Below are 24,959 nucleotides of genomic sequence, written 5' to 3'. Positions count from 1 at the left end.
AATACAAGCGTCAAGAAAAAAAAGAGGCTGAAGCAGGATGTTGAGACTGTAAACTCTTCCACACCTCAAGTGAAGCGTCTCTAACCTCCAGATGTCACAGTGATATAAAGAGTCGCCTCTGGCCGTCAGGGAGGAGAAACACCGAGGAGATACTCTTACTCACAGAGAGGTATGAGATGACACATCTCATTAATATATCACTGTTTCCATTATTGTACTGCCTTATTGTTTTTTTCAACATAAATACTAGTTTTGATTCATTAGTTTAATGGATATTCAGCTGGAAAAACAAACAAATTAAATCCCTTTTTTATTTTGAGCTTGCTTTGTCATGATATTAGATTGTATGATAACTACTGTATTCTTGCTGTTACTTTTCTTGCAGTTCAAAGGAGTGCGGCATTATAAATCTTGTCATTTATTGTTCAAGAAGTGAGTTTGTTAGGCTACTATAGTACAGTATTTCCTCACTATAGTGTGAATGAAGAGCACTTTGTCCTTGCAGCTTTGAGCATACAGAGACTGTTCGACAGTCCAGCTGAGGTCTGTCTTCCCTTTGACCCTGTGCCGCTTAGATTGATCATAACACACAATGTCAGAGAGCCAAGGACTCTTCTTCAGACCCACTGAGCCTCCAGCAGCAACAATAGGTGAGAGTACAGGTGTGGAAAAGCCCTGCACCTTTGTGTTCATATTAGATTAACCTCATCACATACATGACACATCCCGGCCTGTCTCCCCTCAGTTTCCCAGGTTATTCCGAGTGTCCTACCCCTCGCTCAATTTATAGTAGGTAAGTGAATCGAAAGCACATTTTGAAGTAATTGTTTTACTGTGGATTGCGATAACTGACAATAAAATGAAGGAGCCGAGGCCGGTGAAGTGATACGCCCTGTGTCCGACAGGTGCGGTGTACCAAAACGAGTGCCCGAGGCAGCCCTACATCCCCATCTATCTGCTGGTGGTGGGAGTCGTCTTCCTACTGGTCAACGTGCTCTCCGTGCTGCCCTGCTGTGCCAGCTCCGGGAATTACAACAAGATCTGGACCAGCTTCGTCTCTCATCTTCTGCTGGTTCATCGCTGGTAAGATGAAAGAATGCAGCGGTTCATAGTCTGACAAATGCACAATCAATGCACTGACACAGACCGTTCAATATTTCTAGATCAGTTGAAGGACTCTGAGTAATGTGAAAAGGTGTTGCTGGCAGCATTTAGCTCTTTGTTCTAGTTTTATGATCTTTTCCGCAAGATAGAACTGTATAGCTATTTGCTATAAACGTGTGTTTAAGCCTAAAATGCTTGTGTAGTGTTTGCTGACATGACAGATTATACAAGTTTATAAGGCAATAATAATGTGTTGAAGAGTTCTTCTGGCTTTAAGTGACTGAAAAATAAATAATAATCGTTATTTAGATGCAACAAGCCTTTTCAGGCCAAACAACTTTGACTAAACCACTCTGCGCTATCTGCCTACTGCCAAACAACAAGGCTATCAACTAGCGGAGCATTTATCTAAAGTTCTAGATATTTCTCTCTGGAATTGGTGGAGACATAAGTAGAGCTAAAAGGAGAGTGAATGGACCAGGTGGCTTGAACACTACAGAACAGTAATGATTCTCTTTGGCTTCTTTTTCTCAAGGAAATGTGTGGATTTACTCCATCTATGAATCCAACTACAACAAGACGGAATCCAGCATGGATACCTACTGCAACAAGACCCTCCACCTCTTTGCTTTCTGGACCACCAACCTGTCCTACATCCTGCTGGGGTTCACCATTTTCATGAGCTGCTGCACATGCCTTCTGGTTGTTGGTGGTTAAACGACAACAGACAACACACGTAGAGTTGTTGCTGGATGTAACGACAGGAAACATGATAGAAAATCATCATGCACATTTTGCCAATATATTTTTTACTGTGGAAAAGGAGATCCTTAAATCACCTCAAGCACCAGCATCACAGGATTTATTTGTAATGCCTCTTTTATCCCAGACATATTATATTTTACATAGATAATACAGTATAACACTTAATATTGTATATGTTTAAAATCCTAACTTTTCACAACTGAATTTTACTATGTAAAATGTTTGCATCCTGGTAATAAAGTCTTTGCTCTATGTGTAAAGTTACACCTTAATAGTTGTGTTCCTTTCCAAATCATGTCCAGCCCATTGAATGTATCACAGGTGGACTCCAATCAAGGTGTAGAAACATCTCAAAGATGATGGGAGGCACCTGCACTAAATTTCAAATGTATGAGCAAAGGTAATGTAATATTTCATGTTAATATTTTTAATACATTTGCTTAAAAATCTAAAATCCTATTTTATACTTTCTTTTTTTTCTTCTAAAGGCCCTTCTGGGGAGACGGGCCTAGGAAATAGGAACCCTGCTGTGAAACATTGCATTGGAAAATTGTTCTTCAATTCTCTATGTAGATGAATTTGTCCTTAAATAAACATGAAATTAAAATAAAAAGAAGAAAAAATGGTTTGAACGTAAATAGTCAACCTTTGCTTAGCCTTCTGCAAGTGGAGGACTATGACACTGGCAACCTCAAACCAAATCCTTGTTGCACACTCTTAGGCAAATTCACAAAGATTGGATTAATGAACGCTGAAATGAACAACAACATTAATTGCACATAACTTGAAACCACTATGTGCCCCATATCAAGGTCCGAATCACAAAAGATATTCCACAAATTATATGACAGCACAAACATGCACATACATTTATGCAAAGTGCAATTTGCCCTTTTTTTGCTGCATATGTATGTATGCATATCACCTAAATAGAAAATGTGCAAATAGTCCAAAGTAGTCCAAGTATTTCACCGTTTGCGTGTGCTTTGAGAATTACACGGCTTGTCTAATTTGTGCAGGTTTAGTGACGGCAAAAGCTGTGAATTTATCCCAGAGTTCCTTTCTCATGCCAGGCTGTATTTTAGGCTTCCACCCTGCACCTGTCCAGTAGCTGCCACACGATCCCCACACCCACCTGCTCACCTGCACCTCATTCTCGTCGCCCAGTATATGTCAGCACCAGAATCACATGTTTAATTGATGTGAATCTTTTATCACATGAATGTTATAATTTACATACAAAATACAAAATATAATACTTAATGATGTGAGTTTTCTCTTCTTTAAAAAAAACAAAAAAACATTCACGACAGCATTGCATTGTGTAAAAAAGAATTTGGCTGGGATATTACTTAGAATATTTTCACTCTTTTTTTGTTAAGTTACATGTTTTCAGAGAGATAGTCGAGGTTGTCCGTCATCCATTGGTGGGCGGGGCTGAAATGTCAGCAGGGTTTGCGCAGGAGGTTGGCCAGAGCTTTGGCGTGGATGGGCTTATAGAGAAGACTGAAGCTGGAGGGGCTGAGAAGGCCGTTGCCCTGTGTGTCGACTTTTCCCATCAACACGTAGTTCCGGCCTGGACAAGAAAAATACAATGTCAGAATTTGTCAAAAACCGGGTCATTGGATTAAATTAATGAACACATATTGTTTGACTGAAATAATATACTCTTTATGTAATAGTCATTAAGTGTTACATTAATTACTTCCAAGAGGAATCAAATAAAGTCACAATTTGTAATCAAACACTTAACTATATCCTTTTATTTCTGGGATATATTGGTTCAATAAAGAATCATATCGTCTGCATACAATGAGTTTGTGCTATTTTGTAGTTCATTAGACAAAATGAAGCCAGGGGGAATACATGTTAAATTTGATATGTACTGCTGCTATTTGATGCACCATGTTCTTTTATTCTTACCTTTATATTACTAAAGAATATATTTTTTCAATAATTGGTAATTGGTTAATTTCTAATCAACATTTAGTGTTATTAGTAAGGTAGTAAGATATTGCATTTATGAAGACAGGTATTCATGTCAACTATCAGTATTTCACAGTTGGACACATTTCCGTCAGTACAAATGGTGTGTGTGTGTGTGTGAGTGTGTGTGTGTGAGTGTAATATGCAAATTCAACAAAGGCTGTAAATTCAGATAGTTGTACCTTTGATTAGCCCGGGGCATCTCTTGCAGGTGGAGGCCAGTGTGATCGACATGATGGGCCCTGATTTGGTAATGTTCAGTTTTCCTGCCTTATAGGCCTTGATCAGGGCCACCTCGACTCTCGCTGAGCCCCTCGGACCAGTGGTCAAAGATGTAATCTTACCCGTAATCACTGAAAGAGAGAGAAATATAAGAACAGGGTTTACATGGTACTTCTTTTACAAATGACGCCCCAATTACTGTGAAGTTGACTCACCAAAGTCATGAGGGCAGAAGCTCGACTGGAGAGTTCCTGTCCTCTTACAGGCTTGTGTACACAGTGGGTTCAGAGGTAAAGCTGAAGAAAACGCACATGGCAAGAAACACGTGGTAAGCACATTGAATTGCTGCTCGACACGGGCGTGCACGTATATGCACACATGAAAACAAAGTGTAGATTGTTAATTTAAAAATCTGTTTCTTCCACTCACGTTTGTTGCTCACTAAAGGCTTCTTTGGGACCGTCTTGCTTACTCCAGGTTTAAGTGTTACTTTAGGCTTAATCTTCGGTTTGGCTGTTGGCTTCACTCTGCTCTTAGAGGTTGGCTTTACCGGTTTGACACCAGGTTTTAAGGTGGGTTTGGTCTTCAGTGCAGGCTTACGTGTGGGTTTAGCCTTGATGCTTGGTTTGAGCATTGTCTTAATAATCTTAGGTTTAAGTGTAGGTTTAGCTTTAGGTTTAAATCCAGGTTTACGTGAGGGTTTTTTAACCGGTGCTTTGGGTGCGGGTTTAGCTGGTTTGGGTTTAGCTGGTTTGGGTTTAGCCGTGGGTTTGTTGATAGGTTTGCGTGGTGGAGGTTTCAGTGGTATCTTCACAAGTGTTTTTTTTGGCTGGTTTTGGGCTGGGTTTAAGACCAGGCCTTGGTTTGGGGGTTGGATTTGGTTTTCTTGGCTTAACGACTGTTCTTTGTGGCATTGAGGTCGTCTGAGGTCCGTAGATGAAGTCTCCCCCAGCCGTGGCCGCCCGAGACCCACGGGGCACACTGGTATAGTGGGCCATGAAGCCATCTGAGGTCACGCTGAGGTCAGAGACGAACTGGACAAGGAGCTCGTTCCCATTTGTCACTATTATTCTACATAAAGGGATGACGACATTAGAGAGGAAAAAGAACAGGAGGAGGATTACCAAAGGGGAATCGTTGGTAGAGCTCAGCTGCAAGCCATGTCTTTGAAAATGCCTCTTTTTATCCCCCATTTCTGATTATCAATCTCACCCTGGTGACGTGTCTCCACAGAATTTCCCAATCCGCCGTGAGTTATCCCTCTCTCCCCCGTTAAACAATGCCACGTAGTCGTAGCGACAGTACGTGTCAGGTTCCAAGTCCAGCTTCATAAACTTCACCTCGATCACCTGCGGAAGAGAACACACACAACATGCTAGTACAAACTATGACATTTATGACTGGGAATTTATTATGTGAGCTGGTATGCTGACGACTAGCTTGCATGAATCCAGCACAGTGCAGACATACAGTACAGTAGGTAGTGGTGCTCGTGAAGGAGAAGGGCCAGACTTCTGAAATACAGAAGGGCATTTACTCTCTCCCTCGCTCTCGCTTCCTTCCCTATTTCCTTACTTTTGATCTTTTGGCTCATACGAGCACACCTTCAGGCAACTCAATGAAGCCTTTCATTTGAACATTTCCTTGTGACGGGCCCCTTAACTGCTATTTTCATTCCTCCTTCTCCTCTTGCATTAACTAGCCTTATGTAACATACATAGCTCCTTACTTTTTGTGTAAATCAATCTAAAATAGAATGATACTATTTTTATATTTTTATACTTGTCTCATGAGGATAAAACCCTTTTACCCTTTTTTTATATTTACCCAATCTTCTGTCCTTTTTACAACTTTCAACATTTGGGAGAACCCATCATGCTCTAAATTACCAATCAAAGTAGCAAATTAGTGATTGAAGACGTTTGCTCCTTAACAACATTCAGCATTTCTGGGGAAAGTACACACGGAAAGTAGCTAGGCTAACTAGCATAGCTACTTAGCCTAGCGGGCCAACATTAGATACATTACTTCTCACCAAAACTTCCCACCATCTTAAAAACACTAATGTCAGGTTATTACTGCAGGATAATTTATAACATTTAAATGTCTTAATTTTGGTGATACAATTTTAAATACATTAGATTAATGTCAACATTCTGAGATGTCACTCTTTAAAAGGGGATGTTTTAGGTACACAACTAGTGAGAAATACAAAGTGCAAAACGATTGGCTTACATTGTTTGGTTCTACAGAGATGTGCCAGGAGCAGCTGATGCCTGCTGGGTAATTAGAGTTGGGCCAGTTGGGCGTCTTCACAGAGCCCTGCGATTTAATCAGACGTCCTCCACAGAACTGGTGCTCTGTGGGAAAAACAAAGAATACATGCTAATTCACCGGACACCTTTTTCAAATGAGGAAATTATGTTTTTTGTTGTCCTGTGATACTGTATTCAAGAATATATACGGCAGGTGCATCTGTAAACTGTTTTTAGCTCATTATGTAATTCAAGGTTGTTTTTGGGAGGGTATCCTGAATTGTTTTCATAAACCTGGCCGATTGTTGTGATTTGTTTATTCCAGAGATGATTGTGTCACTCTTTCTGAAGGTAAGCACACCAGAATATAGTTTTACAGACAATACAAATCGGTGAGAACACCAGCCGAGACGACACCAGAAAATCACTAAATATAATGTAGCTTCATCTTTGTGGACTGCATCTTTCTATGTTCGTGGGATTACTCGTCCCCCACCTTCCATGTGGGGCTTCCCTGCACTGAAGGAAGCGAGAAAGCCTCTTCCTCCAGTGGAGTCGTCTGACACCATCTCTAACATCATGGTGTTGGAGGTGGAGATGACGGCGCCGGGCCGGAACGTCCCGCAGAACCGACCCAGCTTCTGCACCAAGCGGGTGTGACCGTTGTAGATGTCCAGGTAGTCGTAACGACAGGTGGGGTCGGCCTCCATGTCGAAGAGGCGGAAAGACAGCATTACCACGTGACCCTCCGGGACCTGGAGGGAGGCGACAAGTGATGCTTTGAGGAAAAGTTTTAGCCTCAGGTGACCACAAATAATGGAAAGAATTTCATTTTTGAACTTTATTTTAAATTCTGGTGAAAATCGCAAAGTTCCCAAAGACCCAGACACGATTTTTACACGTCTATAAAATGATGCACAAAATATGTGGAATTTTGTATGCGCAGTTACGGTGCATCCATAATATACATGGAGTCATGAGTTCAAAATGTTTGGGATTCTCAGCCGTTACAAAGGAATCCAATTGATTTCATGCTTGTTTTTCGGTACTTTTGAGAGCCTTGTATCCGTCTAGCTCCCCCTGTTTACCTGAGCAGATGGTACACCCCAGGTCAGGCTGAGAAAGCACAAGACCAGTCACTGATCTATAGTGGAGAGTTTTGGGCAGCTTTCTGGGTGCCTGTCTGCTTTATTCTTGGTTTATTTGTTAAGCTTTTATGCCTGACTTTATAACTACATCATTTAGAAAAAGTGTTTTAAAGTCATATAGGACCTTTTTTTACACCCTATATTTTCAAAATGTTGAATAAATGGAATAAACCCTGAGAATATAAACTGGAGTTCAATACAAACCACAAATGACTCCAGAGTAGTTTTATCCCTAGAGGCATGAAGGAAAAAAGAGCACCTTAAAGCAAGACTATCATTTCTGAAAGAAAAAATAGGACTATTATCATGCAATCTTGCTCAGTTCAACTAATTCAAGGGTTTTATTTCTACAGCCTTACTTGTGCTGGTATGACCAGTAGAACCAGAACATGTAGTACATGTCACACATGCTTTGTATCTTACCTTATGCTTGTAAAACTAACATATTTAGAGTTGGTTGGCTGAACTCTTGAAGGTGACCACAAACTCCACACACTAATAAGAGTGATAAAGGGTCTGCTCACCCACAGTGTAATGATCACCTGTCTAGCTTGTGGTTGTGGTTAATTTTACACTCACATTGTGAATGAATTGGCTTTTCTTTTTGATGCATAACTGGTCGATAATGACAAGGCTTTGGCTTCACGGTGTCGTGATTTGACTCACAGTGATGTACCAGGTGCATTTACTGTTGGGTTTGTAGGGACTGGGGAATCCTTCACTGGCCACGATGCCGGAGTCTGTGACCAGGTGGCCTCCGCAGTGGAAGATGGGCCTAAAAAGAAGAATCATACAACCGACCATCAACTACATTTAACATTGCTGCGCTGCACCGGGAGAAAACCCGGCTTTACTAAGAGTATTGAGGCCCGAGCGCACACACACACTATTACATACGCGCTGAAAACCACAGTGGCACAGTCTGTCTCTGTGCTCTGACTCCGGGGAGGTTCCCAATGAACTCTCCTGATTTGTGTTTGTGATTTCTTCTTAAAAAGTAGGTGAAACCGAGCCAGAGGGACTGACATCACACTGTATATGTAACGTGAGCTTTCTCCACACACCGACTGCGCCACAAGAAAGTTGTCGGCAGACGTAACAGGTATTTAATTTGAGCAGGCAAAGGCGCTTTCAACACAGCCCGCTTCACGAAGTTTGGTGAAAACACAGATCAAAGCAGGGCATGCCGCAACTTTAAATTTTTGCAGCAGACTCGTTAATTTAGATGTCGGCTGCTTTTGTCAGCTCGTCGTCTCCTCTTCAAAATCTGCTGCGTTTGATCATCAAACTCGGCCTCGTGGCTCAATTTGTGATGTTTTTGTGCTTGTTTCTTGAAAAAAACGAGGCCAAAATGAATCATCTTTATACATTGCTACCCATTTACAGTCCCTTTTTCTTTTCTGCCGTAATCTTCAGGCCCACGTTGTGTGTCTTGGGTACTGTAAGGCCACATTTGGCCAAAAACAAACAACCAGTGGCGTTCCTCCCTTCTGACCCCCTGGAGCTGGACAGCCCACAGGCATTTGTTTGTGTCTCATGTTCAATTTACTACCCATATGTGTGTGGAAGCGTAGTCACAGCAGTGCAAATAACAGGTTCAACAAGCATTTCCAAAAATGAAATTCAACGTTTCCTGAGCCCAAACTCTGGATTTAAAAGATGAAAGTCAGATTTGATCAAATTTGGCCAGTTAAATCACTACATCTGTCGCAGCGTGCCTCGTTTTGGGTGTTTACGGGACGCCAACCACATCTTCTTAACACTGCAACCTTCTATTTCGACGCTTTCTATAATCATAATACAGCAACCAGGAGAGGGAAAAAAATCCCACACAGTATTTAATCTCGACAGATGTGGGCCTGAAAACGGCATGCCACATGTGCACAAGTAAGACAACAAATGCACAAGAGGGACATTGATAGCCATATAGTTGGCACACATACCCTGGATATATCTAAAATCTCTCACTGACCTGGAGAAGTTGCTCTGACTCTGAGCTTCAGTCCATCCCAGCGTCAGAATGACAAGAAGGCACACAGTCCACACCCGGTCCTCCATCCTGCTGTCTTTGTTGTTAGGAAAAGACGGGAGAGGAGAAGAAGAGGAAGGAGGCAGAATTCGGAGTGGAGGCGTGGAGAGAGGCAAGTATCAAAAGGGGGAGGGGCGAGGAGGGAAGTGGACGTGATGGGCGAGGAGAAGGTGTGTTATTGAGGGAAGGAGAAGAAAGGAAAAGGCAAATTAATGTAAAATTGAGAGGACAGAAGGCTGTTTGATACAGGTTAACGGAGAAAACATGAATTATACTGACTCTCGGCCAAAAGCAACGTATGTACAGTTCAAAGTACAGAGTGCTTGTTATGTTCCAGCTCTGTGCTGTTGTTGAGCAGGTATAGGGCAATGGAATATATGGGAAATGTGTGTTTCTGCAGGTGGGTTTGCTTACGGACAGAGTACCACTGTTGCACGCGTGTGTGTGTGTGTGTATGTGCGTGTGTGTGTAATAACATCTTGAATGCACTAGCAGCCAGGGATCTGTGTTTGGCCACGTCGGTCTGCAGTTGTTTGGTTGGTCAGCCTCTTTGGTCCAGACAGAAATATCTCAACAACCACTGGATCTGTTGTCGCAAAAATGTGCGCAGACATTCGTGGTCCTCAGAGGATGATTTCTCAGGATTTTAGGGACCCCCGACTTTTCCTCTTGAGCCACCGCAGCAGGTTTCACTTGTCCTGTGAAATATCTCAACATCTTCTCGATGGATTGGCACAGGATTTGGTTCATGGTCCCCAGATAATGAATCCTACTGATGTGCAAAGCAAAAATATATTCATGTGATCCTCTAGGCTGTATGATTTCTGTTTCATAAAGGTGCATGGATGAGATGAAAAATGGTGATCACCAGATACATTGAGGTGTTAATTCAAGAAATCAAACTTTTATTCTGCAATCACAGACCAAATACTCAATTTGGCCTCATGTTGTGCTTCTTGTTTTGTGCTAATAAGCTGCTAAACGTCATTGGTGTGTCATTGTGAGCATGTTAGCTGGCGTTAGCATTTAGCTTCAAGCACTGCAAGCATGGCTAGACTCTTTTTGGGCACATGTGCACAATTTACACTGCAAGTGAAGATTACCATGTGGATTAAATTCCTTTCCACGGATTTCACGGTGGTGCAAAGAAAGTAGGTGGTTAAAAGTTAAGTTTAAATACAGAGAGCTCCTATTTGTGAGTAAAGTAAACATGGAAGACTTGAAATATGTGCAACTCTACAGCAAAATGCATTTTGTTTCAGCAGAGAGAGAACCATCATTATTGTAGACAAGAGTTGGCTTTAAATAAAGCCTCAAATAAAATCTGCTCTCTCACAAAATGACCCAGATACATTACGATCTTTGTCGTCATTGTTATAAGGACACTGCATTGAGGGCAGCTTTGGGTTTGAACGGGGGCCTGCCTCCAGCCTTTTTTAGACTGCGGTGACCACTGGGTGGAAACCACAGGCGAATAGAAGGAGACTGTGGTTCGGTCTCAGCTTCCAGTTCATTCAGGACACTTCGAATCCAACTGCAGAAACTCAAAACACCCAAAGACGAAAATAGACTGCAAAGGGACGTAATGATAAAGCGAACTGCAGACGGGGAAAAAAAAAAAAAAATCAGAATTCACATTTAAATTATTTTCCCCAAGTCATTTTATTGTACAAAGAATTTCACAAAAATATTTAGAAACTGTTGCAGACAACACCGACGCCATAAAGCAGAGGATATCACATGACCAGAACAGTGCCACAGAGAGGAAGAGAGAGCGAAAAGGGACAGGGAAAGAAAAGTAGTAAACAAAACACTCTCCAGACTTCCTCCTCTTTCAAATCCGCTCACCAATGTGAGCAAGCACTGGCCACACAAGAGCTCCTTAGGGTGGTGGCCGTTTGGGAAATACTGTCTGACGTGTGTGTGTGTGAAAATCATTGGTCATTTCACACTGTGGGGAGGCCAACTAATGCTCGGCCAAAGAAGAAACCGTTTAAGTCCACATTAGTCTCCTGGCGATCCCCACGTTCAACTGTACATCTCCCAATGGTCCCGAGAAACAACATCTCCGCTTCAAAGGCTTCTTGTTGTTGTTGTTGGTTCTTCTTTCATTGCAGACATGATTTAGATGCTGGATTTTCAGTCAACCCTTTTTTGGGCATATATCCTTTCTCGATTTGAGGGGAAGGAAAGTATAAAAATATACACATTGTTTACAAAATAACCTGGTTTCCGCTGTACATTGTTGTCTATATAAAAGGTGACAGTCTCTCAAATATCTCGAACTCAGGGAGCAAAAACGTGATGATGACACTGGTGAAGCACGTCCATTTTCTTAAAAGCGCCTTTATCAAAACACATTCCCTTTAGACCTCGCAGATTATCTTACAACTTCAACACATATGTCAAGAACTACAAGAACAAGGAAAGTGAAGGCATTTAATATGCAGTCATACATCATGCCTGGTGTGCGGTCATCGAAGTCAGACTTCATGAAGAATGAACCGTCCTGCCTGACCTGTCAAACAAAACATTGAAGTTGTCGACCAATGTGCATTGTTTGCTCACAGCAAATCCCATTTCGACCACTTTACACCTCGTGTAAAAATGTTTTGGGGACAGGAAGTGCTGGAAGGTGCACATCGTCTGCGTATCAGCATGGAAACGTCCTGACAGTGTTCTTTATCTTTGACCATCTGCTTAGTGAGTCATGTCAGACTTTTCTTTCACATCTTCTGAGGTCACTTGCTGCTCCTCTGCCGGCATGTCTTGGTTGCCGTCTTATGTTCCTTTCTCTTCATCCTCTGCGTGTGCTTCATCCATGGCCGTCTCTGACCGATTTGTCTTGCCCTCTCTGGCGCCCTCCTCCTGAGCTTTGAGCACACTGCACAGCTCCATCTCGTGGTTCTCCACATCCAACGGCACGGCGGGAGCGGCAGTGGGCAGAGACTTGCAGCCTGTACAGCCCTGAAAGAAACCAGAAACAAACACATGATTACCTTTTCAGCTCAATGTGTCGTTACTTGATGTATCTAAATAATAATTCACACTCTTAATCATTCAAAGCTCAGGGGTTAGTGTTCTTACAAAGATGTTGATGGCTCGGGGCAGGCGTCCTGTGCGGATCCAGGGGTGCACTTGGCTCAGCTCCCTCTTCTGGTCCTCGGTGAAGCGTGGCTGGTGTTTCTGCATGCTCCTCAAGGCCTCGCGGTCCGCTCGCAAAACAGTCTCCATGTCTCTGTTGCACAAGGGAGAAAAAAGAAAGGGTCACTGAAAGTCTGACATTGAGTCTGTAAAGTTCCAGCAAGTCTGAAACTAAAGATTAAAGACTAAACATTTCGGCCCAGTGTCATACCTGACAGGCAGCTGATAGGTCATCATGACCTTGCCGTCGGTGTTGGCCATCAGCAGCCAGATGGGGTCCTGCAGGACACACTTGATAAACTGCTCCTCGCCACCATCTCCTCTGGCACTACTGCTGCCCCCTGCTGCCTGTTTGCGGGAATGATCGTTCTCTGATGAGTCGATGCTACCAAAGTACTTGCTGGTGTGGCTGCCTTGGCTGCTGCCTGGATGGACAAGGAAGTGAAAGTTGAGAATTAGTACAGCAACAGGGGAAAGAAACATAAGAATAATTACGACATTATGTTTAATTTTCCATCAAGGAAATGTTTTTAAATACTAATTTTGAATGTATACAGGATATCTCTTTTTCATCTCATAAAATTGTGACTACTTACTCATGCCGCTGGTGCCAGAGGAGCTGCAGCCGTTTGACCCAGAGCCTGAACCAGAAGACCTCGTGCCTGACGACCCTGAACCAGAGGCAGCTGAGCCGGTGCCTGAGCGGGCGTCTTCCTGAAGCAACATATCTAGCAGGTCGCTGGAGGTGGACATGGCATCGTTGTTGGACTCCGAGCTCCTCTGTTGGGCTGAGCTCTGTCCCCAAGCTGCACCGCCGTGCACAGAAGGCACGGCTTGCTGTGTTGCTACAAAGGCTGTGGTGACCTCTAAACGGTTGCTTGGCGATTCCTCCAGCTGCAAAAGGTTGAGAGGTGAGGAGCATCTGGACTGGAAGAGGGGGGACTCTGCGCCCTCACGGTCAGCAGGTGTCTGACTGTAGGACTGTGGGGTGATGCTCCGAGACGGGGCGCAGGTGGCCGGAATCGGTAAGGGCCTTGAAACAGCGGTGATAGCTGCTTGGGTGGCAACGGGGTATGTGAAGTTAGGATTGAAAAAGTGTCCGGGGACGGGGCCTGGCTGAGCGATGGGCGCACCCATCTGGGGGAACATGTAGTTGGGAAGAACGAGGGTCACCATGGGAGGTACCAGCTGGGTAGGGGGGAAATGCGATGGATCTGGGATGGCTATGGATTGGGCGAGTGGTGGGTAAACAGGGTAGATTGGAAGCATACCAGGAGCAAAAGGGGCAGAAGGAATGCTGGCCTGAGAGTTTACAGTCGGCCATGAGGCTGAGTTTGCTGGGGGTCCGATGGGGATGTTGAGGGGCATGGGAGCTGAGCTCCCGCTAAGCGCCAGAGAGATGTGCAGGTCAGATGACTCCTGGTGCTTGAGCCTTTTACCGCCACGTCTGTGACTGGTGCTGCTTCCTGCAGCGGGGTAATCCCGAGAACAACGCACTCCTGGAAAAGAGAAGGAGACGCTGAATTAAGCAAAATGTCAGCTATTTTAACACTCGACTGGTAACGTGTATCAATATGTAACGTGTAAATATGTACATGACAGTGGGTGTGTGCATGTGCCTCTACCTTGTGACAGAGGGTTGGCAGCTGGGTTCTGACAGTGCAGGGTCGAAGATGCCGCCTGATCGAAAACACGCAGCTTGCTGAGGTCCTTAAAGCGGTCCAGGAATGCCTGCTCCGCCTGATGGGTGTGGGTGGATAGCACCTCCTTTGTGAGGCCCATGCGGCCCCCTCCTCCTCCAACACTTCCCCTTCTCCGGCTGTCCCTCTCTGGCAGAGCGGCTTGAGAAGGGGGGAAGGCGATTGCCGTGTAAGCGGCGGGTGTTGCAGTGGGAGGAACTGGTGTAGTTGTAGGAGGCGCAAGAGTTGGAGTTGAAGGAGCCTCCTCCATGATGATGTCTGTGATTAAGGAAAAAGCATAGAGGTCTGTTAAAGCAGTGAAGTGAGACTGTGTGACTGTTGAAAGATGAAAGGACACGTTCTTTTTCTGACAAATGAAACGTGAATTACAAAGAAAATGCACTCTTTTCAATACAAACATGGATTTTTCTTGGTCTATTATCTTGACCACTATGGTGGCTAATAGACAGTACAGTGTTAGTTTGCTGTACTTTTGCTACTGTTTCATTATATTTTTGTATTTAAAAACACAAAAATGACATCGTCTCAAAGGACAAATAAACCAGAGAACACGTCAGGGTAAAGCGATAAAAGAGGCGCCACGCAGAAATTCAGAAGAGAAGATTTCCAGGATGAGCAATAAAAGGCATAAATCAGATTACCTGCAATTTGCAGTTTTATCATGCAGCTTTAAATTAAATTAAAGACATGCAATAGCCTTGTGTCCTGTCATTTCAAAGAAACAACCTGAGAGTTCAGAGAGTGTGAGTGTTGAGGATTCCCACCTGACTCAGGAGGCTTCTTGTCTCCCACATGCACGATGGTGCTGCTGAAGCTACACTGCGACGTGACTGAGGCTACACTCTTTGCCTTTGCGGCCATGGTCAGGGGAGGCAGAGGAGGTGGTTCACTTACAAGGTTAACTGAACCACCTGCAGAGAAAACAAGCCCAACAAGTTTCTGTCAATGATTGCGTACCGTCCAGACAAACAAGACACATGAACAAGCATGCTTATTGGTAATCGAGTTAAGCGGTCATGACACAAATCAAGGATGCTGCATAAATAAATTTAAAAAAAAATATACATATACATATACACACACCAACAAGAATAAGATTTTTCCATCAGTATTTCTGTTTACCCCCCAAAAAAGGAAACTTAAATAATTGGATCAGAGATATTTGTAATTCAAACTTCCGAGAAACACCAAACTAATTACCTACAAAAAGAACCAAACCAGCTCTAGTTAATTATCAAATAAGTACCTGGGTTGTTGCTGGCCTCCCGCTGTTTGTCCTCATCAGACGTAGAGGAGGCAGTGTAGGAGCCACACTTCCTTTTTATAGTGTTAGGAATGTTACAGCTGTCCAAGTACCTGCATAAAGTCAGAGAATTGATGGATGAGTGAAGTAATAACCCCCAAAATGTGGACATAGAATAGCTTCAGGGTTGCACACACACACACACCTTATGATGCTGTCCAGGCAGTTGATCTGCTGGTAGGAGTAGCCAGTAGGGGGCTCCTTCGGTGTGAGCGGAGCAGGGACCAAAGCTTTGGGTGCTTTTGCAATTTTAGCTATTAAACTTCTGATTGGGTCACTGGCGATGGCTCTGATGCTCGTTGTGCCTGGATGAAGAAATCAAATAATTATTCAGAAGCCCAGTTCTCATCCCACTCAGTGAAGTATTTTTGATATTACTAGTTAAGAAAAGAACTCTCTTACCAGAGATGAATATTACTATAACTATACTGTATTTTACCTGTGCTTGTGATTTTTCTGGGTGTAGGGCGGTTACGGGACTCGATGAAAACCTGCTGTCCATTAGTCTTGACCATGTGGACATCTTTACAGATCTGCTGGAAAGTCATCTGGAAAAATAAAAGCATCAAACTCGTTAAACAGATATGGCATGACATGGCTGTGAATGACAATATGTTAATATATTATATACAGTAAACCACTCGTTGCTCAGACTCACAGGTTTGTGTAAAGCAACCGCGGCAGCGACTTTGTCCACGGCGGGGCCGTTGCTGTCGCTGGACGAGGCGCCTGAGGCACCGAGGCGCTGTTGCTGCGAACGCCGAGAGCATCGCGAGCCACTGGACCCGAGGGAGGTGTAGCCCTGAGAGCTGCCGCTGTGCACCGGCTGCACCAGGAGTCGGTGGATCTTCTCGCTCAGCTGGACGATGTCAGGCGTGGTTGTCCGAGTCTCGCAGCCCAGCGGTGTCGTGAACACGTCTTCATTTAGAGGGCCCCTGGAGACGGGGAAATAGCAAATTTACAAACTCTCAATTACAATATTCTAAAACTCTGGAAATGTTGCAATCACTATATTTCCTCTCATTTTCTTTTTTTGTGAGAAATCAAAGTAAGTAATCTTACGTTCTGACTTTATGGCGCCCGACGATGAACGCCACCTTCCGGCTCCAGGGATTGACAAAGGAAGACCAGCTGGTGTCGATGGTCAGATATTCCCCATTGCGGGCACACATCCTCAAGGGTGTGTGGTCGAACGGCTGCCCAGCAGACTGAAAGACTGAAGAACAGTGCAGACAAATATGAGAAAATGCAAGTAGACAAAAAGAAATGATTCCTGAAGAAGTCAACACAGTAAAAGCCCATTTGTCAGTACATGACATGTGAGCAGCAGTTCATGTACTGACAAGTTCAAATGTCAGTGCTAGATATACTCACTCTTCTCATGTATAGCCACCATTAGGGGCCGGTCTTCAGGGTGGATGTAGAGGAGGGTAGGCGTTCCCACCAAGTCCTGAGGCAGGTAGCCCAACAACGGCACTGCCCTGCAAACACAACAGATATATAGTTACACGTATTTGTTAGACAGGAATAGCATGGTTTTATTTCTTCTTTTACTGTCCTAGAGCAGCAAACTGGTAAAGGCCATAGAGAGTTGAACAAAAACTGACCTCTCATCAACTTCCTGGAAGAGGCAGCTGGGAGTGTGACTGGTGGTGAAGATCCTCTTGTCTGCAGGGATACGAGGAGCTGAGGGGCAGAGGACACAGATACAACCAATGAAAAGCCTGTTTTGAGGACAGACTGACTAATGAGCAATTTCTTAATCCCGTCTTCTGGCCCAGAAAGCTTTGTGTCATGTGTCCTTTCACTTACATAAAAAGAGATGTAGTAAAATGAAACATACCTTCGTATCCAGAGTGGACCCTCTCTGCAATGAGCAAGCAGCAGGGCTGTGGCTCGGCATCATCGGAGTCTCTGATGGTGAGCTGGTAGGGCGTGAGGCGAAAGGGGTAGTGGCGCATCTCGCTGCCCTGCGCCTGGTCCGCACCGATTCGACAGAACATGGATTTCTCCTGCGTGCAGTCCACTGGAGGAGAAGCTGAGAGGAAGGAGAGTTGGACAAAGAGTCAGACGCGGAATACGATTTTCTTTCGGAAATCACATGCCCCCGATATTTCTTCAATACCATTTTCCTTTTTCTAACCCTTTCCCAATTTCACTCGGCCTCAACTCACCAGACCCGATGCAGGAGGCCCAGTTTGGCAGGCGGCAGGGTGCCGTGCCGCTATAGAAAGTGCTGACGTCCTGCGGGGCCAGAAGCTCAGAAAACATGGCCCCTTGAAGACGCTCTGGCTTACAGCGCAGCAGGGACGAGCCTTGGGGCGATACGTACACAACCTTTCCTGACAAGAATGACACACCCATGGAGAAAGTGTCCTGAAAATAGAAAAGGAAATGTTTTTTAATTCACCAAGACCAAGTCTACTGTGTTTTTTTATTCACAAAATGCTCTGATGGATCGACATTTTAATCACAGTTTACTAAATAGCTTGCAGCAAAATAATACAGCACGTATTGATCTGTGAGTGCCTCTGAAATCATTGTCATTTAAGGCCAAATGAGTAAACAGTTCATTTCAGATACATTTATTACCTGAGGGTAATAAAAAGATAATGTCCTTGGCTGACTAACCGCTATAATAAAATACTGAAACGATTTCTCAATTAATAATGAAGCAGTAATAACTGTATAAACTTACTGTGTTTTTGAGGGTATATTCTGAAGTGATGTTATCAAGCTCCTCAAGTGTGAAGGCAGACAAGTCCAGGCTGCAGCCATGACAGTCCTCTACGCTCCACTGATGATAGTACTCCTTGTTGGCTAGAAACGGTAAACATAAACCAGTCAGGGAGTGTATATAGGTAAAGAGACAATTACATATTGCAGTGAACATAAGGCATTGAGACAAACGTAAGCCCTAAAGCCTGGAGAGTTATTTAAGTAATATGTTGGGGCTTAAAATTCACACCTAACCAGAAAAGAGTAAATAGTCAGATTTGGCGGTCACTGCCACGTTTCAGAAGATAAACAAAAAACACCCGCTCACCTCGGACTTGTTTGACACACTGGAGTGCGTATTTGAGCGCATTCAGAGTGCTGGTGTGGCCCTTGGCCTTGCGCTCCGATGGTAGGCGGAGCTTCAGCTCCTTGATGGCCTTCATCAGATCTTTCTGGGTCTGGACCCTTGCCGACTGGTTGCTGCTGCAGCCAGAGGTGGAGGGGGGGTCATGCTCCGAGCTGGTCGACAGCAGGCTGTAGGCCAGGGAGCTGCTGGGAGGTGAGAGACTCTGGGAGTTGGAGCTAGAAAAGAAGGGACAGTCGAACGGTGAATGACCATTTCACACTCAGATTAAAGTACTATTGGCATAGCATAGGATAGTGTGTGTTAGCAAGTGAGAATGAAGACAGTTGCTATGGTTATTTTACTGCAAATGTGGATTTTTTTTTTTCTTTCTTACCTCTTGTTGCTCTCTGTAGTTTCCAGCATCATGCCAGAGTCCTTGCCATTTGACGAGTTGTGGGAGCTGCGTATGGACTGGCGCCCATGTGACCGGTTGTCTCTCTCCATCCCGCCTTCACTTTCCCTCTCCCCAGAGTCGTTCCCGCTGGAGAGTCCGTCCATATCGTCGGAGTTGTGCCCGCGTCGGCCTCTGGACCCTGACCTCACACTGGGAGATGAGCCGCCAATGGAGCTGCCTCCATTTCCACTTTCCTGCTCCTGACTGGTAACATTGGCACTGGGCTGACTGATGATGGTTTTCAGAGAGTTTAACTCCTCCGACTCTGTTTCCTGGTCACTATATTTCTTCTCGTCGGCCCTTGCCACTCGCCCCCGAGTGCTGCTGCTGGGCATTGATTTAGAGTCCTCATAACTCATACTAGAGTAGGATGAGGCTGGAACAGCTTTATTCAAAAGTTGTAAGCCAAGGTGAAAACAGGAAAAGCTTTAATTTAACTGGGACTACTATGTATACACATATTGGCTGGTAGTTAAAACAAAACTAAGGAGAGAAACTCATTGCTTTTTCTGCTAAAATGGCTGTAAATAATATTGCAAGTAATCAAAAGGCGAAGGCTGCCGTTCTAAAGAGACAACAATTAAATTGCGAAAAAATGTGCCTCAAAGATAAGAGATGAATTTCTGCTTATGAAACCACCTTGGCACAAGTGCTACGACAGATGGGATGAGAGATTGTGAGGGAGAGTGAGAAAAACAGCTCTTGGTGAGAGCAAGAAATGAATAAATCACTGTTTAAGAGATGTGATGCTCTAGGTGCTGAAGGCCACCTGAGAAGAGAGAGAGGAAAAAAAAAAAGAGAGAAGGAAATATATTAGCTGAAAGATTACAAATTTGTCATGGTCTTGTAAGTATCACCTATTGACTATAGCTATGGAAAGACAAATAAGGAACGCTTATTTATCAGTTATTATCAGTTTATCGCGTTGGCCTCTAAGGAAGCTTCAAATATGGCCGTGAAATACCTTCCTGGCTTTGTGGTGCAGACCGAATGTTTGTCAGTAACGTTTGTTGTAGTCGCGCCGAGCTGTTAGACTTTTACCCAGATTAAATAATCACACCACCTTGAGCAAGGAATGACAATAATCTCCTACTCCTATTTGCATGCAGCATGTGCGTAGGCAAGCATCTTAATATAGAACAGGTGAACATGCACTAATGCCGAAATTACATGCGGTATTTGTTAGTCCACTTTTAGCCAGAGGACAGTCAAAACAAATTGACCACCAAGAGGATTTAACAAAGCTCTCCAGAGGGTTTTTACAAATTAGGCATTGCTTGTACCTATGCAAGTAAAAGTACGCACCTACAACTTTTACCTACGCAAGTAAAAGTCTACCGCTATTTATTCCTTGGGCATGGGAGACATCCCATAATCCTTTAAGCCCTGCATACGTAAACAGAGGCAAGCCAATCCTTTCAATTGTATACACCTAGTTTCCCCACAACATGTGCAGTGATGCTTTTGGTGCAGACTTTGCTCAGAGCAGGTATATTTACGTCCCTGCACTGACAGCTCAGACATACATCAGCTGTCCTGACACACCAGCCCAATATGTGGACAGGTTCACAGCGGCCGACGCCAGCTGGAGGATGCTCATTATAGCTGGAGGATCACGAGTACGCACAGCTAATGATGACCGTAACTAATTACAAAAAAGCTTAACTACTTGGAATGCTAGGTGGTGAACAAGTGCAGGTATTAAGTTCAACCAACTCATGTGATGCCGCCTCAATGCAACTAAGCTGCCTTCCTAAATCAGCCATGAAATGGTAATTGGCATGCTGTTCGGTCAGATGGATGATGCAGATGACAAACTGTGTGCTGTGGCTGAATTGGGCGGTGAAAGGAGCAATTACGATCTGGTCATATGCAAGCAGGGCAAAAGTGGGCGTCGAGGCAGGCTGGCATCCATGCACACTTCTACGGGTGATGGCAATGCGACACAGCGGTTGGTGGAGGTGGTGGTGGGGAAATGTGTTCAGGCAATTGAAAAATACCTAGATGTGCCATCCCAAGTCCACCTACCCACTTAGTAAACAAACTGTTGGAGGCCACCATTGTTTAGAGGGCGCGTCCCCAAAATGCAATTCATTTTCTGTGCCTCTGAGGTAACCAATCACAGAAACAATGTTAAATGCACAAATTTACAATAAAGTAAAAAATATTCCCTACATTCAGTTACTCTACGGTGAGGATTTTCCCCATTCAAAAGTTGAATATGGACCGAGACATTTGAGATGTAACCTTGGACATTTTATAGACTAAACCATTAACCGACTAATCTAGAAAACAAATGTTAGTTTAGTCATTAATTGAAATAAGACCACAGCTTCAGGTTACAAGTGTATAATAACATGACTAACAAGTCCAACATGGGCTTAGTCAGTTATGTTATAATAAATGGAGAATATATGCATGCTAGTTTTATAATCTAACAATGTTAATGATTGGTCAATTAATCACTTAGTAGACTAGAAAATAGTGTGCACCAAATGTGATAAGTTTTGTTTGTGTCTTGGTCCTCAGTGATAGTAATTAAAATATTTGGGGGTTATCGACTCCTGCAATAACGAGCAATATGAAGACCTCACCTATGTTGGTGAAAAATGATGGCATGTTTCACTATGAACCAAACAATTGATTCATTAAATTACCAGATTAATTGCAGTCAACGTTACTGAATCAGATATCATGCCTTGTATATTGTACTGTAATTGCGTATAGCACCTTTTGTATGTGATATATACAGAAAGGTTCTCACAAATGTATTTTCATTATTAATACAAGGGAACTGGCTTCCTGCTGCAACGTACAGACTGGAGGCTTCAGGGAGGTGTGGCGCAGCATCCGTGGTTGAACATGTGTGCTTGCCTAAGACGCCCCGTGCCGGTGCCTCGTGGTGACATACTGATACTACTGGATCACGTCAAGAGACAAGAACTATAGTTGAATTTACTTTCATCGCCAGTATCATAATTGCACATAATTGCACTCCTGCGGCGCTCCGTCTGCTTTTATTTTTATTTTCTGTGCACAACACATGGCACGTGGCCGCGGCCGTGCTTTCCTCAAGCTCTGCAGGCTGCCGATTGGTCGGCTCGCTGGACCAATGAGAGAGCGCACCCTGCAGAGGCTGTGCCGCCTGCGACAGGGTCGGCCTCGAGTTGTCTCCTGAATGTGCAAGGAGGCGGGGCGGATTGGGCGAGCTGACTCACGATCAGTGAATGGGCAATGCACATTTATTAGACTGAGACACGCGCTTTGCATCAGTAATTGACCACATGCCTACTGAAAGTAGTAAAATCACATTGCAAAACGCAGAGCCATTACATTATAATTTTTTTTTTTTAAATGTACGTACATTGCAAAAACATGTCTATGTTGACATTTCTTTGCTCTTGTTTAACTTAAAATACATCGTGCCTACCACGCTGTTTAAATAATCAAGAGAACTGACATTTTTAACCGAGAAGAATGATTCAAATGAATCCTCACTTTATGTTTTGCATTCAAACTTAATGAGACCGTTTAACAACCACCACCAGATCTGGGATTAATCATAAAACAACGCTCATTAACAAGTACAACAGGAAGTACACCTTGCCTGGCATGTTCAAGGGGCACCAGTGGGCCATTTCCCGGCTGCCTGTGATCAGTTTGGTGGCCTTGATTTTTGTTAATGTCGTCTGACAACATTGAGGACACACACACACACACACACACACACACACACACACACTCCACTCCCTCTGCTACCAAACCCTTCTCCCCAAATTCCCTGACCTGGCTGCCCTTTTTTTACTGCTGGTGATCCATTCTCATATTATAGAGTATCAAAAGGATGGGAAATAAGCCGTTTACTTGTCCTGTCAAGTGACAAGTCAGTCTCCCTGCCCCCCCACCCACACACACGTGTGTGTCTGTGTGATCATCTATATCAGATGCGGATTACATATGCATACAATTGAAAAGGGTCGTTTTCATGGTGCCCACCCACAACTCTATGTGACGAGTCAAATATTAAGTGAAGGAAGGTTGTTGTTGTTTTTTACAACCCTGACTGGCACATGTTTTTGTTAACTTTTGGAGTGTTCGTGCGCACCTGCTTTGCGCACCCGGGCAGTACATAGGGTGCGATATCTGCCAAAAGCATGCAGGATGGAGTCTGTGTAAAGTGGTCTAATTTTCGTGACCCGTCTATAACCACACGTTTTAAGCAGTTTGTCTCGTGTCGTGAGGAGCACGCACCTTTTCACAGCACTGTGCGATGTCCACGTGCATGTACTATCCGCAGAAACTAAAAACCGACAAATTCACTCAACGATAGATTAGGAAAAAATAGGTGTTGCGAATTGACAAGTGGACTTTTTTTTATCGTGACGGTGGCGTTCACATGAAGCAGCACCCGAAGGGTTAAAAGGAGAAGCATTGCCGTGCTTTAGACAGGAAAACAAGAACACAAAGCTACTGGTTTCACTGTGTGTTGTAATCATTATCAGCAGCTTAATTGTAGGAAAATGACATCATATAAAGCACTAAAAACACAGAGATTCCTGCAGTTTGTGTGCACTAACAGCCAGAAGTGACAGCTAGCATGCTAACTACAAGGCAACAGCGACAGACGCGAGTATTTTACGTTACAAGCCATGACAGCTTACCTTAGTTACGCTGAAAAACACGACAGCAACAGCTTTGATATTCCACCGTGAGGTTCTCGAAAGTACAAATCCTAGTGGCGACGACTACCTTTGCTTGTCGATCTGCTTTTGCTCTAGGATTTTTTTTGCTCGCCCCCCAACTCTAGTTTACACGCAGGACCACACGTGCTAGTGCCTGGTCTAGCAAATAAAGTTGAATCCGCCCCCGTGATTGGACAGCAGGACGCATTGCCCCCGCCTCCAGCCCCCTCCGACGCGTTCTGATTGGCTGAGGGGGGCAGGGCTAGCTGCACGGGGCTTTGAAATCACGTTGCCGTGTGTCTGGTCCAGAGTTTCCCTCTCAACATACATGAGAGGGCGTAGCCCATGCTCACACTTGATGTGGCCTACTTGATGAGCCGTAATAAGGGTAGTGGTATCGCAACTAAATTTTGTGTTGGGAGGTAACAAAGTTGGTCAAGAAACTCATTTTGCTGGAGTCCTCATTCAGCAGATGCTACAGTTTCAGTGGTGTTGTTTTGTCTATAACTAGTCATTTATTGAGGTATAATGATAACAAAAAATCAACTCTGATGACTAAGTGTGTTAGTGTTACTTGTATTTTTTTTTTTTTAAATGATTAGTTTAACCAACCATTTATTATTAAAAAGTTCATTCTTGACCATGCATTTGATGAACATATAAAATAAATTGAACTCAAGGTTGACCTGAAGTTTTTTCAAAATATTATTTATATTCAATACTTTGTCCTTGATATCGATCTCTAGTTTTTCGAACTCTGATCTGAACTGTGAGATGCAGTTTGAAATCTTCAGAAAAAAAGCTAGTTGGATGTTGAGTTGAGATGTGTTTACATTTTTTATTGGCAAGCCAACTGTATTTGAAAGCAGTCATGGTCTACAACTATTCTGAGATAAAGCCGAGCAGAAAATACAGTTGCCTCATCTCGTCTTTACCCGTGCACGAAACCACACGGGGGCTATTTCTGCTGCGCATTTGCTTTGTACTTACGGCTGCGGCAAAGCCTCAACATGCACAATTCAACGTGCTCTCAGATGGTGACGTCAGGTGGACCGCTTGCCCTCTCGGAAAGCACGAGGCTGAAGGTGTGGTTGGTGAGAAGC

The 24,959-nt window shown here is 43.9% G+C and overlaps 2 protein-coding genes across 2 annotated transcripts; both read right to left on the bottom strand.

The window, feature by feature from the left end:
* Positions 1–3,314: 3,314 nt before the first annotated feature.
* pcolceb (procollagen C-endopeptidase enhancer b) lies at positions 3,315–9,538 on the bottom strand. Its single transcript, XM_034557369.1, is given in 10 exon segments — positions 3,315–3,445; positions 4,038–4,208; positions 4,293–4,373; positions 4,507–4,903; positions 4,905–5,148; positions 5,290–5,426; positions 6,313–6,437; positions 6,829–7,087; positions 8,147–8,255; positions 9,453–9,538. Coding segments are annotated over 10 exon segments (1,740 nt in total).
* A 1,614-nt stretch (positions 9,539–11,152) lies between these two features.
* per1b (period circadian clock 1b) lies at positions 11,153–24,005 on the bottom strand. The gene is made up of 19 exons (XM_034557191.1): positions 23,836–24,005; positions 19,115–19,943; positions 18,703–18,956; positions 18,355–18,476; positions 17,831–18,032; positions 17,500–17,694; positions 17,264–17,342; positions 17,031–17,137; positions 16,719–16,872; positions 16,315–16,591; positions 16,096–16,204; positions 15,802–15,961; positions 15,600–15,709; positions 15,118–15,264; positions 14,279–14,611; positions 13,250–14,152; positions 12,865–13,078; positions 12,597–12,747; positions 11,153–12,476 (listed from the first exon to the last, which is right to left on the bottom strand). The coding sequence occupies exons 2-19, from the start codon at positions 19,531–19,533 to the stop codon at positions 12,291–12,293; spliced, it is 4,122 nt and encodes a 1,373-aa protein (XP_034413082.1). The 5' UTR covers positions 19,534–19,943; positions 23,836–24,005; the 3' UTR covers positions 11,153–12,290.
* Positions 24,006–24,959: the final 954 nt, after the last annotated feature.

Source organism: Cyclopterus lumpus, chromosome 18, assembly GCF_009769545.1.
Source record: "Cyclopterus lumpus isolate fCycLum1 chromosome 18, fCycLum1.pri, whole genome shotgun sequence".
In the NCBI taxonomy this organism is placed as follows: Eukaryota; Metazoa; Chordata; class Actinopteri; order Perciformes; family Cyclopteridae; genus Cyclopterus; species Cyclopterus lumpus.
This window is presented reverse-complemented; position numbering and strand designations above follow the sequence as displayed.